General features: G+C 45.0%; 1 protein-coding gene across 10 annotated transcripts in view; it reads left to right on the forward strand.

Moving 5' to 3' along the window:
- The window catches only part of NCAM1 (neural cell adhesion molecule 1), a 357436-nt gene that overhangs the window by 298615 nt on the left and 45929 nt on the right, over positions 1-12892 (forward strand). For 8 of the 10 annotated variants that reach the window (XM_081544728.1, XM_081544721.1, XM_081544726.1 and 5 more), the window contains 3 exons: positions 948-1090; positions 11800-11950; positions 12250-12434. In XM_081544728.1, the coding sequence (XP_081400854.1) occupies positions 948-1090; positions 11800-11950; positions 12250-12434 (479 nt within the window). Of the gene's footprint in view, positions 1-947; positions 1091-7453; positions 7484-11799; positions 11951-12249; positions 12435-12892 lie in introns of all 10 variants that reach the window. The other 2 variants (XM_081544720.1, XM_081544725.1) reach the window with 1 other exon arrangement.

Consider the following 12892-nt stretch of genomic DNA (forward strand, 5'->3'; position numbering starts at 1 on the left):
CTTGCATTACCCAAAACATTTGGAAAATGAACTCATCTCACCTCATCTTCTTCCCCAGCCACTCCCCAGCCCCCAGCAGGTCACCCACCACATTCCCTTACTCGAGTTAATGCTCGCACAGCCCTCCAAGGTGCTCAGAATCTCCGAGTCATTTGGTCTCCTCATCCCTCCTTTGGATTCTCCCCATCTCTACTTGCACTCCGTTCACTTCCACTTCCTGCAGAGCTTCCCTTCCCCTAGAGACGATGTTCAGGATCATACTGCATCTCCTCTGGAGGGGTCCCACGGCTTCGAGATTGGTTTCTCCACCTTCAGGCTTTCTCCATCTTTAATTTTTTCCAGATTAACCTTCCTCTAATGCAAGCAAGCGTTCATTCCTCTGACCAAACACCGTGAGGGGGCCTCCAGCAGGCACGGGATAAAATTCAAGCAAGAGTTGTCACCGTATGATCAAGACACTCTGCCTGGATCCAGCACTGTCTCCCACTGCTTTGAGGCACAGGCCCGTGGACCCCAACTCTCTGCTCTCTTCCCCACTCTCTCCTCACACGTTCCTGCTTCCTTGCATTCATTCACATGGCTTTCCACACTCGGAATGACTCTGTGTCCACCCTATGTTCCACCTCCTGAAAATCTCACAACCCAGCCCCAAAGCTGTCTCCTCTTGAAGACTCAGCCAGAGGCAGGCCCATCCTCTGCTCAGGCCATTGTACCACTGTGCTCATTGCTATCACCATACAGGACGTTGTTGTTACTACTGTCACTTTGGTGTTGACACATGCCTGCTCCATTGTCAACTCCTGGGAAGTTCAGCTCGTTATCTCGTGCAACACCTAGAACAGGGCTTTAGGCTTAATAAGTTAAGCCTCGTCGGATAGGTGCATTTATAATTCAAACCTGGGAAGCTAAAAATACATCAGATAAACTCAAATGTTCTCTCTTTTCAGCAAAACCCAAAATCACCTACGTGGAGAACCAGACTGCCATGGAACTAGAGGAACAGGTCACTCTTACCTGTGAAGCCTCAGGAGACCCCATTCCCTCAATCACCTGGAGAACGTCCACCCGAAACATCAGCAGCGAAGAAAAGGTATACTATCACCCAAGAGTTTCAGGGCCATGAAACTCAGACCCGACTCAGGCCGAGTCCGCTCCATGCCCAGTCCTCCTCAATGAACCAGAAAATAGGATGCGGTCACTGGAGGTCACCACCAGGTTCTGCGGGCCCCCTCCTTCCACCTGCCCTGGCTGTGGCCTACTCGGCATCCCCTTGAGATGGAGGAGGCACGGTTCCTTGCATGGATCTGCAGGGGTGTCATGTTAGTGGGTATGGGTAAGTTAGACATCACGAGGAGGATGGAGATAGGGATTCTCCAGCCCACAGTTATGGAGCTGGGGAGGAACAGGGGGAAGTTGAGATCCTGGTGCACTAGTTGCTATTAGCATCATCTCAGGAGCACCCGAGGAAATGTCTCCCAGAACTAATAGGGGTCAGAATGAGCCTATTAATTCTTTTCCTTGTGATGTGTATATTCATGCTCTACATGCACTATATGCACAAAAGCTTGGTTGCCTTTGTGTCTGCCTGTATTCTCAGTCACATTTGGGTATCATTTTGTTCTCAAGGCAAAAATAATTAGCAGTTTCTACATGAGGATGATTACACCAGGTTCTGCAGGATAGTCTGAGAACTGAAAAACATTGCAGCAATGTTCTTGGCAAATTTAAATGACTTGTAAGATATAGCTTTCAAGCACATGGATTTATAGGTCACCAGAAAGCTGTTTTTATTATTGACAATATATGAAAATTGAGGTAACCCCATACTGGGCAGCCTTTTGCTATTGAGTGGGCCAAAAGGCAGGAGGAGGAAGAAGCTTGGTTTTAAAGCAACTTAAACTGTCTCATGGCACTTCTCCAATCTCTTTTCATATATCCTGCAGTAATGGGCTTCGTTTTAGTTAGCCACAGCTTTGTCACCTATTCAGAAGTAATGGCTGTAGCCTTAAAGAACATTTATAATGGATTGCTGATTGACCAGAATGTCAGAAAATGATAGATCATCACTCTTCTGTCTGCATAAGGAAATCCCTAGAGAGAGTAGACTCAAATAAAGCTAAAAAGGGAGAGTGTGAAATTTCAGAGCCAAATTTGGAATTTGCATTTGAGCAACTGATTTCTCTACTACTAATAGAAGACAAAGCTAAATCAAGAGGAACAGAAATTGCTGTTCCAAAAAAATCCATTATTTTTTGCAAGTTTTACCTCCAGAGTTGAATTCAGCTTAACCGAAACTCAGCTGAGAAACTGCTAAGTATTTTTGAAACTTGCATATGCTGTTTGATATTGTGAAAACCAACTGAATTAAGTAATGTGATGTTTACTTGGATACTTTCTTTATCAACATTGGAATTAAACCCTCAGCTCAGATTTTTAGCTCCCATCATGTGTGTTACGTGGATTGAATGTACATCTCAGGGCTCAAACCACAGGGCTGCCGCTTGGAGGATTTTTCTGTATCAAGCTTGAGAGTAGATTTGTCCAGAATGACCCAATGTACATCTCTGACCTAAAGTGAAGGACAGAAATAACATCTACCCCAGATTAATGATGGTTTTAAATTCTATATCTTTTCTAGGAATAGCTCAGCAGCCAAGCTAGACCAGAAAGGTTATTGTGATTTGTGCCTACCTCAGGTCCTTTAATAGGTAGATACTTCTGGCTTGTACCTGTGAGTTCATTTTTGCAGAATGAGAACAAAAAACCAGTCACTAATACACCCTCATACTTCTTAACTATTAAAACCAAACGTGTCCAGCAGAGACCATCTCAAGCCAAGGAGGCTTTGCATAATTCAGTTATCAGTGTAGATCATTAGTCTCAGTCTGAGAAAGTATTTAAACCCAGCTACATAGGTTATGTTGTGCTTTCTTTTACTATGGACCGTCTTCAAGTGATATTACTGAAACATGAATGAATCACTGTTAGAATCAGTCTTCCAAACCGGCCAGTGATGTAACCCCAGATGAGCATATTTGCCTAAATGAAACCTGTAGAGAAAAGTTGCCATTTCTATTAATTGTATATTTACATTGAAACAGCCTGGTAGTCATCTTACACTGGGAGTGGCTAAAAATTTAGAAAACAGAGATGGCCTATTTGTGAGCCAGTTGATCTCCAAATAGCAAATTTTACTTTTATTTGGCAGCCACTCCTCATTGTCTCCTGGGTCTGAAGTTGCATGATAAATAATTATGTATCAAGATGATTATCAGAGTCACAGAACTGTAGGAGCGGAGGCAAACCATTTTCTTTTGCAAGTCAAGATTGTGCACTGAACAGTAAGAATAGACAGTTGTGTCTACCAGGAAGGGCAGGAGGGCTCCTGTGAAGTAGACCCCATGACCTGCCAGAATCCCAGAAGGTTGGTAGGAAGCCTCCTTTGGAGGTTGTCTCGTCTCTCTGCCAGAAAGTCACTCAGCCCCTGCTTGAAGGGCGACGGTGTCAGTCCTCCGCAGGGCAGGTGGGAGTACGGATGCTCAAGAGGACCTGCTTCCTTGCCCGGCTGCTTCCCAGCCTTCCCGCCCTGCCGCTGGGTCCCTTGCGTGGGAACTGTTCACTAGCCCTCCAGTGTTTCTTTAGTCGGCCCTCTTACCCGGTGACACTTTCGGTTATTTTCCCTGTTGCTCTCACCTTACAGTTTTCCACCCTTCACCTTTCTGGTCATCCTGTACAGAGAGCTTCACTTCACTAGCGTTCCCGCTCAGTTTGCAGCGCCCAGTGCAGCAGTCCTAGCGTATTGCTCCCTTGGGCTGGACACTGACATCATGCAGTCAACATCACATTAGCCCTTCAGTAGTGTCCTCCTTCTGTTGTTTCCTACTGAGCTTGTGGTCAGCTGAAAGACCCAGCTTGTTTTGGTATGAACTACATTTAAGCTGCATATCCCCTGTCCTGTCCTGATGCAATTGGTTGCTTAACCAATAATGTAGAATTTTATATTTATTTCTATTAAAAATTGTTTTGTTTGTTGCAACCCAATATTTCTCAACAGGGGTCAGGATGACAGTTTGGGAAGACTTTCTTCACTGAGACGGTCCTGTGCATTGTGCTAAATAAAGATATTTAGCACCACTGCTCTTTTCCATTTAAATGTTAGTAGCCACCTCTAATCATTCTGATTACCAAAGAGTCACATACAGAAACACTCCTTGGCTTGAGAATGACCACTTTAGCCCATCTTGCTGACCAGTCAGGACTGGTTTTCATCAGAACTGTCCTTAGAGGTCTTTGGGTCCACAGCATTTCATCCAGTGGGGGCTCCCTGTTTCATTTATGTGTGTTAAAAGTAATGGGGTCTAACAGTCAGTGATGACCCAGCTCTAAGTCCAAGACCCAAAGGCAGGTGATGCAGCCTTCCCCATGCAACTGCTGTCCAGCATCTGTATTAGCTGTTACTTCCAACCTTGTATGAATACTTATTTGAAATGTCTTTGTCCAAGTCCTTGATAAAAATATTGACTGGGACAAAATCAAGTCCTGAGCCCTTAGAATGCCACCAGGGGTCAGTGGCTCAAGGGTAGCGGGCATAATGCCATGGTGCTCTCTAATGATCCTGATGACTTTCTTGGGAGGCTCAATGGTTCCTTTAATAAAGTTAGTGACAGTAGACACTGATTAAATACAGCTTTCTCTTGCTTCACTGCTTGGTTGAGTCTAGTATTTATCCTTTTTAAGAGGAGGGAGAGCAAAAGCTTTCAACCATGGAATTGTGGTGATTTTCTAATGGAATACTGATGTTCTTCATTCAAAAAAGATGAGAAAAAAAGTAAAAAAAAAAAGTACAATGAGCCCAAAAGTCACATCATATCTTTAATAATGTCTAGCTTTAGTCCAAGCACTCATTTCAGATTGATTATAATCAATCTATTAGGCTTTAGTTAGTTGAGTTGGTTTCACTCAACAACTGATAATAGCCAGGCTAAGGTTGGGTCACTAAGATCATTAGGGGAGATCATCTGTCTCAAAATTAATCCATTTCTTAGTGGTCACTAATATGTCGGCTCAAATTTTTGAACATTGTGATGGGTCAGTTTGATCTCTGTGTATGAAGGTCATTGTGATACCAAGAAAGTTTGTGCATCCACATCATTTTATTACCCATCCTATTCAGACTCATTTTTTAAATTGCCAGGTATTTTAAAGACTCACAGTAAGTGGCACTGAATTCCAGGTACTGTTTGCTTACTGAGTGATACCCTTAGATGGTGATTTGAATACTCTCTCCATTGTCTGCTCATTTGAACATCTCTAGGCCTTTGAAGAGACTGAGAAAGAAAGGCTAGTAAAACCTTAATGTCTCAGGAGAAGGAGAGACACCAAGTGTTGAGATCAGAAGAGACAGAAATAAGTAAAAGGTATTTCATGAACCGTGTATCTTGAGTTGACAGAGTATCCTAAAAGAGAGAAACTTTTTGAAACTCTGGATTCCTTGGAGACTGAAGTTTTTTTTCATCAGGAAGAACTCCTCATTCAGTACAAATCAGGTGCTTACTCTTAAAGACAGGGTAAGGTGCCTGCATTGAGCAGTTAGCGTCTGTTTTATCTAGGATGTGGACGGAAGTCTAACAGGGAAAACCTAGGATAAGTGTCTATCACTCCACTTAAGTTTGTATACATATTCCTACAGACTTGTGTGTAACATCATGAAACATGCAATGTTAAAAAGCACCTGGAACTAACAATTTTCGAATAGCTAATCATATTCTAATTTGTAAGAGTGTATATTTGCATATCAGGTTACCTTAAAGTGGGCTACATGCCTTCACCAAATTATCAGGGTCAGGGTTATCCTATCTGCTCTCTCAGTGGCACTGTTTGTCAGGACCTGGACTGACGTCCTTACCAATTCCTCTTCCAGGAGGTGTGCTTTAGCCACTTACTGAACTATCTCTGCTTTTCCCAACTAGGGTTGCCAGATTTTTTTTTTTTTTTAAGTATAAGTATGTCCCAGGTAAACGCTGCATGGGGATCTACTTTTGCTAGATGTTTTAAATTTTAAACACTACACTAAAAGTTAAAATTAAAAAATTAGTCTTTGTTCATCTGAAATTCTGATCTAAGAAAAAAGAAGATATAATTATCCCACCAGGCACGCAGGTGGAAGTTCAGGCTACTAGAAGCATTGTGCTACTAGAAGCATTATGTTACTAACATCCACTTATTCTAAAAACCACAAAACCACAGTGAGTTGAGAGAGATGCAGGAAGAATCAGATCTGAAAAGCAAATAACTCATATGATGGAGGCCCTGAAACCAGTCTTGATTCGAGCAGCCCTGGCATGTGACACACAAACTTCTAAGTGATGTGGATACGGCAGCCGCGTGTGGCATGTCTGCCCGCTGTTGCTCTGGTCTATGCGTGTTCCTGTTTCTCACTTCCTTCTTCTCTCCATCATCCTGTGACATAATCCACATCCCTCATTTCTCATGAAAGCTCCTTGCATTTAGTAGACTCTTACTAAGTGTTTGCTAACTCATTCGCATTCCTGGGATTGCATTGCTGTGTCTCTGGTGTCTTTTGTATCCTTTTTCCATCTGAACCTCAGGGATAATCAGGCAGTCAATAACATCAGGTATGATGTTTTTGACTCCCATCATGAAATCAGAAAAGCTGTAAGCAGAGTAGATTCCCCAGTGCTGGATAAATAAAAAAATCTTGATGTGGGTAGGAAAATACCCAAAGGCCCCTGTGTTCCTGGGTTGGCTCACTCCTTTGTGAATGCCATGTGCGATGAAGATGCTTAAACCAGCATGTCATCCCTCTGCCTTTAAGAACCAACTGGAACCTGCCACAGCACTCAGAGTTCAGTATCCTCAAAGCATCCTGCCCCGTAGTCTTAAGAGCATTCTCCTCATTCCTAATATACCCCCTCTGTGCCTTTCTTCGTTCCTTTTTTTTTTAAATAAAAATTTGATTTTTAGTAGTATGCATGCAGAGTTGCAAAATGCATGAGCACAAAACAATATATGTGTGATAAGCTGTCCCCTCAAATCCAAAGGAGGAAACCTACTCTATAAGTATCTCTGTATTGTGTGGTTAGAGCTAGCAGTATCACCCACTAGCATGAGGAATATTCAAGGTATCTGGGAATAGGAGCAGTCTAATATGTCAGCTGGTAGCCGTATGTATGTCTGCCAAAGATTAGGAAAGGCTTTACCTGTGAATTGTACACCTTAATGTGCATAAGGGGGGCAGAAAAGCTAAGCATAAGCTAAATCCTAAGTTAAATTGGGCAGTGAACACACCATTGAAAGTGGGCCTTGGAAAAAGCTCTGAATTGAAAAGAAACTGCATGTGCACGGAATGCAGTGGGATACATCAATTCTCTAAAGCAACATATTGTAAAATTTTACTGCTTTCTTGTTGTGTTTTATATCTTGTTCTCTCCAGGCTTCGTGGACTCGACCAGAGAAGCAAGAGGTATAGCTTACCTGACCACTAGTCAGTCTTTAGTTTTGCAAGCACTAAAGTTTAACTCACCATTGCAGTTTAATAACCAGACATGCTAAAACTAACTAGTAATTTAGTTTGATTAAAGAATAGGTCCATAGTGGTAGATGTTACTTAGCAATAGTGTCATTGTAGGATGAGCAAGCAAGGTGTGTTGGGAGTGGATGAACAAATCTTTATTATTTCCTAAGACTGGATCTTATTCTCTTGCTGGTGCTGATAAAATCACATCCAGGTAATTATACTCAGAGAAATAAATGGCCCCAATTCCCAGGCCAGGCATTTTGAAATGATGAAATTTTTTGGCTCTCACCTGGTCGATGTGGCTTTGGATCATAAAGTCACAGAGTTTAGTGACCTAAAAACCCACTCAGCCCTTACCTTTCCAGCTCAACTCATCTTGTTGCTCGCTTATTTTATCATGATTGGTCTTGGTAAATTACCACATCACATTTCATCTTGAAGCAATGCAAATGACATCTCTCATTGGTTTTCCCAAATTGCTAAACACATCTATGTTACTTTTATAGGGCATTAAATTTATGAGATTAGAATGATGTGTCACAAATGATTCTGTGTGTGTGTGTGTGTGTGTGTGTGTGTTTAAGTCAGTAGCATATTTAGCCTTTGAAATTCCTCTGACTACTTGCTTCCGTTTGGGTGATGTGGGACTTAGTTTGAAAACTGAGGCTAAATATTAATCTTTAGATTGTAATTGCTACACACCCAAGACCCTACTTAGGATTAGGTCTACCGTTCTTGACCTGATTTGTGTGATTAAGTGACAGAAGTGAAATCAAAACCAGTATGCTTTAGATGAAGTTCAAAAATCTAATCTGTAAATATAAAGGAGCCTTTTCTAGGGAACTTATATATTGTGTAATACTATAAATGGAGAATATGGCAGTCCTGTGGGCTATATTTTAATTGGGTAAACCCATCCCCCTAGTCTTTCAGAAATGATAATTATTCAGAACACATAACTCATGTGTTCAGGTCATGGCTATAAATATTTAATGCTGTTTAATATTTAAAAGTTGACTGCCTGTCCCCAGGCACTGATGCTAGTTTCTGCAGCCTGCTGTCGTTGAATCTAGTTCATTATAAGCTCCCTTTGTATCACTCCTTCCTCCACAGCGTAGGGACCGCAGTTAGGTGCACAGGCTCACTGAAACACTTTCCTCCTGCAGCCCAGGAGTGCTGTCACAGACTGGGTGCTTTATTGCCCAGAAGTCCCAGGCTCATTAGGATTGGGGATGGGAGAAAAGAAGGGTTAATTATCAGCCACTCCTGAACCACTTCCCTTCTCATTCCGCTTGGCCTTGCTCATCTTCCCCTGTCGTTCAGATTTAGACCCAGCTAGAGGAGGAGCTGAGATTTATCAGGGAGCATTAAGGAGATGTTGAGAGGATTGCTATTAGTAGTGGAAGTAATTGGTTTACTCCCAGGAAAGCAGACACCTCGCTCTGTTTTGCCAAAGTGTCCTTATCTTAAGTTATCTCACTCTGGACATAATTGACTTTCAAGTGAGTTCTGCCCCCTGGGGCTCAGAAGCTCTGTTCCCTTCTATTTGTCTCAGTCAGGAATGAAGACCACGAATCCAGATGAGCTCGAAAGAAGGCTTGGGTTGTGGCCAGTATCACTCTGTAATCTCTAGAAAGCCTTAGGACTTCTCCCGGCAAGAAGAGAGACAAAAATGTTTTGATGAGAAGAGCAATTATAATTGCCCTTCATGCTTTTTCTCAAAACAGGGTCTTCTTGCCATAACGATCATTTCATTCATGCCCAGTTTATCTGCTTCCTTCTTGAATCTGGACCATCAGCCTGCATGACGTCTGGTCTGGGTGGCTTGGAGGGGGCGCTCTCTGACTCTGGCCTGGTGCCAGAGTAAATCATTTCAGAGGGAAATAGTCCAATCACCCTGGAGTCTGTCTGCGCCCCCTCGGAGGGAAGAACTGGGCATCTGGCAAGTAATCCTGTTATCAATCCTGTCTTGAGCTATCACAAAACTACGGTTCCCTGTGGAAGGCCACCTGCTGCTCTGTTGACATCATTCAATGAGAAAATTTTCCAGGGAGAAATGTAGACAAACAGACCTGATGGAAGGCGGGGGGGGAGGCAAAAATAGGACTGTCAGTGCAGTCATTTCTCTCTGACCATTTTCTAGATTATTCTGAGTCAAAACTGCTCATGTCCCCCTTTGTGCTTGCGTGTTGATGTCCTTCTCTTACCTACATGACTTTCTTTGCATCTTCTGCTGCTACATCCTTCCTTATGGAAATGTTCTCTTGACTTCTGAAAGATTCCGGTCAGTTTTCCTTGTTTGTGGTGGTGGCCCCAAGGACAAGTCCTGGGTATGTGACAAAAAATTATAGAGTTCAGCTTCTGGCTGGCATTACTGTTGGCTGAACCTGTGTTCTCACTGTTCTGTCTTTTGGGGAAATAGGAATGATGAGCAGGTCAGGTCAGCCCTCACAGATACTGCAGGGATGACCTCACACTCCGGATGCCACAAGTTTAGGTGATGGGTCAAGATTTTCTTTGGCACATGAAAACCACCACTGCCATGGACCCTGTCAGCCCACTTGAAAAGAGTTTTCAGGAGTCAGTATCTTCAACAGACCAGATGTCTCAGATTTTCTAGACAAGCCCTCTGCCCCAGCCCATGTCAGCTCACATTCATGTGCATATCCCTCTGGGGTGCACCTTCTCAACCAGTCAGCCTCTCAGCTTCACGTGCCACCTGGGGGCGGAGAACCGAGGCATCTGGGCATTCCTGTCAGAGAGGGGTGGCCCTCGCTGTAGCAGGTGGTGACGGCTTTGCTCAGCTCTTCTTTCTCCTTGCTGGCAGTTGTGTTCCAGCTTCCAGATATGAAATGTGATGGGGCTTAAATGACTGAAATAGACTAGCTCTACCAGGGATGCTGGGCTTCCCTGGTGGCTCAGACAGTAAGGAATCTGCCTGCAATGCAAGAGACCTGGGTTCTATCCTTGGATTGGGAAGATCCCCTGGAGGAGGGCATGACAACCCACTCCAGTGTTCTTGCCTGGAGAATCTTCATGGACAGAGGAGCCTGGAGGTTTACAGTCCACAGGGTTACAAAGAATCGGACATGACTGATCGGCCAAATACAAGGGATGACAGAGTGACTTCTTGTGGTAGATCTGAGGCTGCAGTTAAGGCCAATGGTGTCTTGCTTTGGAACTCCCCAAACGGGCCTGCTTTATGATATTTCAATACTGGATTTCGGGCTTCCAAACCGGCAGCTCAAAGGAACCTGAAGGCAGGTATTCTCTAGTTCTTTAAAAGCGCGACCGCATGGGATGACAGATGCTATAGGCAGAGCACTCACCTGTCCCTGTCTAAGGAATACCATGCAGTGGACATAAAAGTATGGCCCAGCCTATGAGAAGCTAGGCTCCTTCTTCAGATGACCCCCTTTCTTGAGGATCTGAACTCAGACCACATGCCCAGACTCTTCCTAGGCCAGCAACCATTTTACTTAAGAATGTAAAGGGGAACCCCTAGGAAATATCCCAGTACCCGTTGCCCAGGGCTCATATGCTGATTGCCTGCTTGACCAGTTCTTGTAATTCCAAAGACTCAGGAAGACAGTTCTAGTGTCAAGGGCTAAAACATAGTGATTGTGGTGTCTAGGATCCTAAATATGCCTGGGAATCTCTGTACCACCATCCCAGGAAAGGGGACCCAGTTCCCCTCACTTCCAGTGAGACAGCTTCTGAGCTTTGGATTGTTAGACTTTTTTGGAATGAAATCGTTTTAGTTTTAAGCACTCAAGAAAATAAGGCATCTGCAGAAAGATGACTTTCTTGTATCATTTCTTTCATTTGGCGCATTCGGATTTCCCGCTACGTGTGCACACACCAGGGAACAGGCAGATAGGCGGGAAGGAAAGGACGGGAGCGCAGGTTTTCCAGAACCTCATGAGGTGAGGCTGTCGCACCGGCAATGCCTGCTGGCCAGACTTTGGCTTCCATTTCAGATATGCCAAGCCAAGCTGTCTGGGGGCCTTGGTTGTCCTTCCCAAGCCAGTCTTGGCACACAGGCTAGGCTGCTTGGATAAACTGAGACCCATTTTTCTGTTTGGGATGCACCCAAGTTCACATGGTGCTCTCTGGAGCCACGCTGCCACGAGTTGGTACCTAAAGCAAGACCTAGACGTTGGCACAGAGAGGGGAGAGCTGTGAGGCTGGTCCTGGGCAGTGATGCCTGCTCTCAGCCCCGCCCACCTCAGACCCTGACGCTGCCCCTCCCCTCCCGGCAGACCCTGGACGGGCATATGGTGGTGCGCAGCCACGCGCGCGTGTCGTCCCTGACCCTGAAGAGCATCCAGTACACCGACGCCGGGGAGTACATCTGCACTGCCAGCAACACCATTGGCCAGGACTCCCAGTCCATGTACCTCGAAGTGCAATGTGAGGAGAGCTACGGGAAGACGCGGGGCAGGGAGGGCTGCGCAGGGTCGGGGTGGCAGACCTGTCCCAAGGCAGTAGGCCCTAGGTCATCTCAAAGCTGTGTCCTCAGGGGACCCCCCACACCATCCTCAGACTTACAGTGTCTCCCCATGCAGCTCATGGGAAAAGCCCCGATCCCCGCCTTCCCCCAGTGTCAGATCAGCTTCAAGGCTCGCCTGCCATTCCAGGGTCGGGAGCCAGAGGGTGGGGGACTCTGCAATCACAGCAGTCTTCCTGAGAGCCGCTGTCCTTCTTTGCAGATGCCCCCAAGCTGCAGGGCCCTGTGGCTGTGTACACTTGGGAGGGGAACCAGGTGAACATCACCTGCGAGGTGTTTGCCTACCCCAGTGCCACTATCTCATGGTTCCGAGACGGTCAGCTGCTGCCCAGCTCCAACTACAGCAACATCAAGATCTACAGCACCCCCTCGGCCAGCTACCTGGAGGTGAGGCGGTGTGGGGGCGGGGGCGCAGTGCAGGAGGCACAGTCAGTGTGGATAGGCTGCTGGGTGCAGCTAACATCCTCTCCCTTTCTTCTCGGACTCATCCTAAGCAGTGGAGCCATTGGTTGGGGAAGAAAGCCAGCCTCAGCCTGCCCCTTACTCTCAAGGAGCTAGATCAGGTCCTGGAGGGGAGAAGAGTGTTCCTTCCTCATGAGCCCCCTTTTTTTTTTTTCTTTTTTATTGAAATATAGTTGATTTACTATGTTGTGGCCATCTCTGCTGTTCAGCATCATGAGTCAGTTATACACAGAGATGCAATATTCTTTATTACTGTCTTTCCCATTGTAGTTGATCCCAGGAAATTGGATGGAGTTCCCTGTGCTATACCTTGTCGTTTATCCATTCTGTATGTAATAGTTTGCATCTACCAACTCTATGAGCTGGAGCTTTACTGATTCTAT

Source organism: Giraffa tippelskirchi, chromosome 11 (assembly GCF_054371585.1).
Source record: "Giraffa tippelskirchi isolate mGirTip1 chromosome 11, T2T-mGirTip1v1.2.pri, whole genome shotgun sequence".
Classification (NCBI taxonomy): domain Eukaryota; kingdom Metazoa; phylum Chordata; class Mammalia; order Artiodactyla; family Giraffidae; genus Giraffa; species Giraffa tippelskirchi.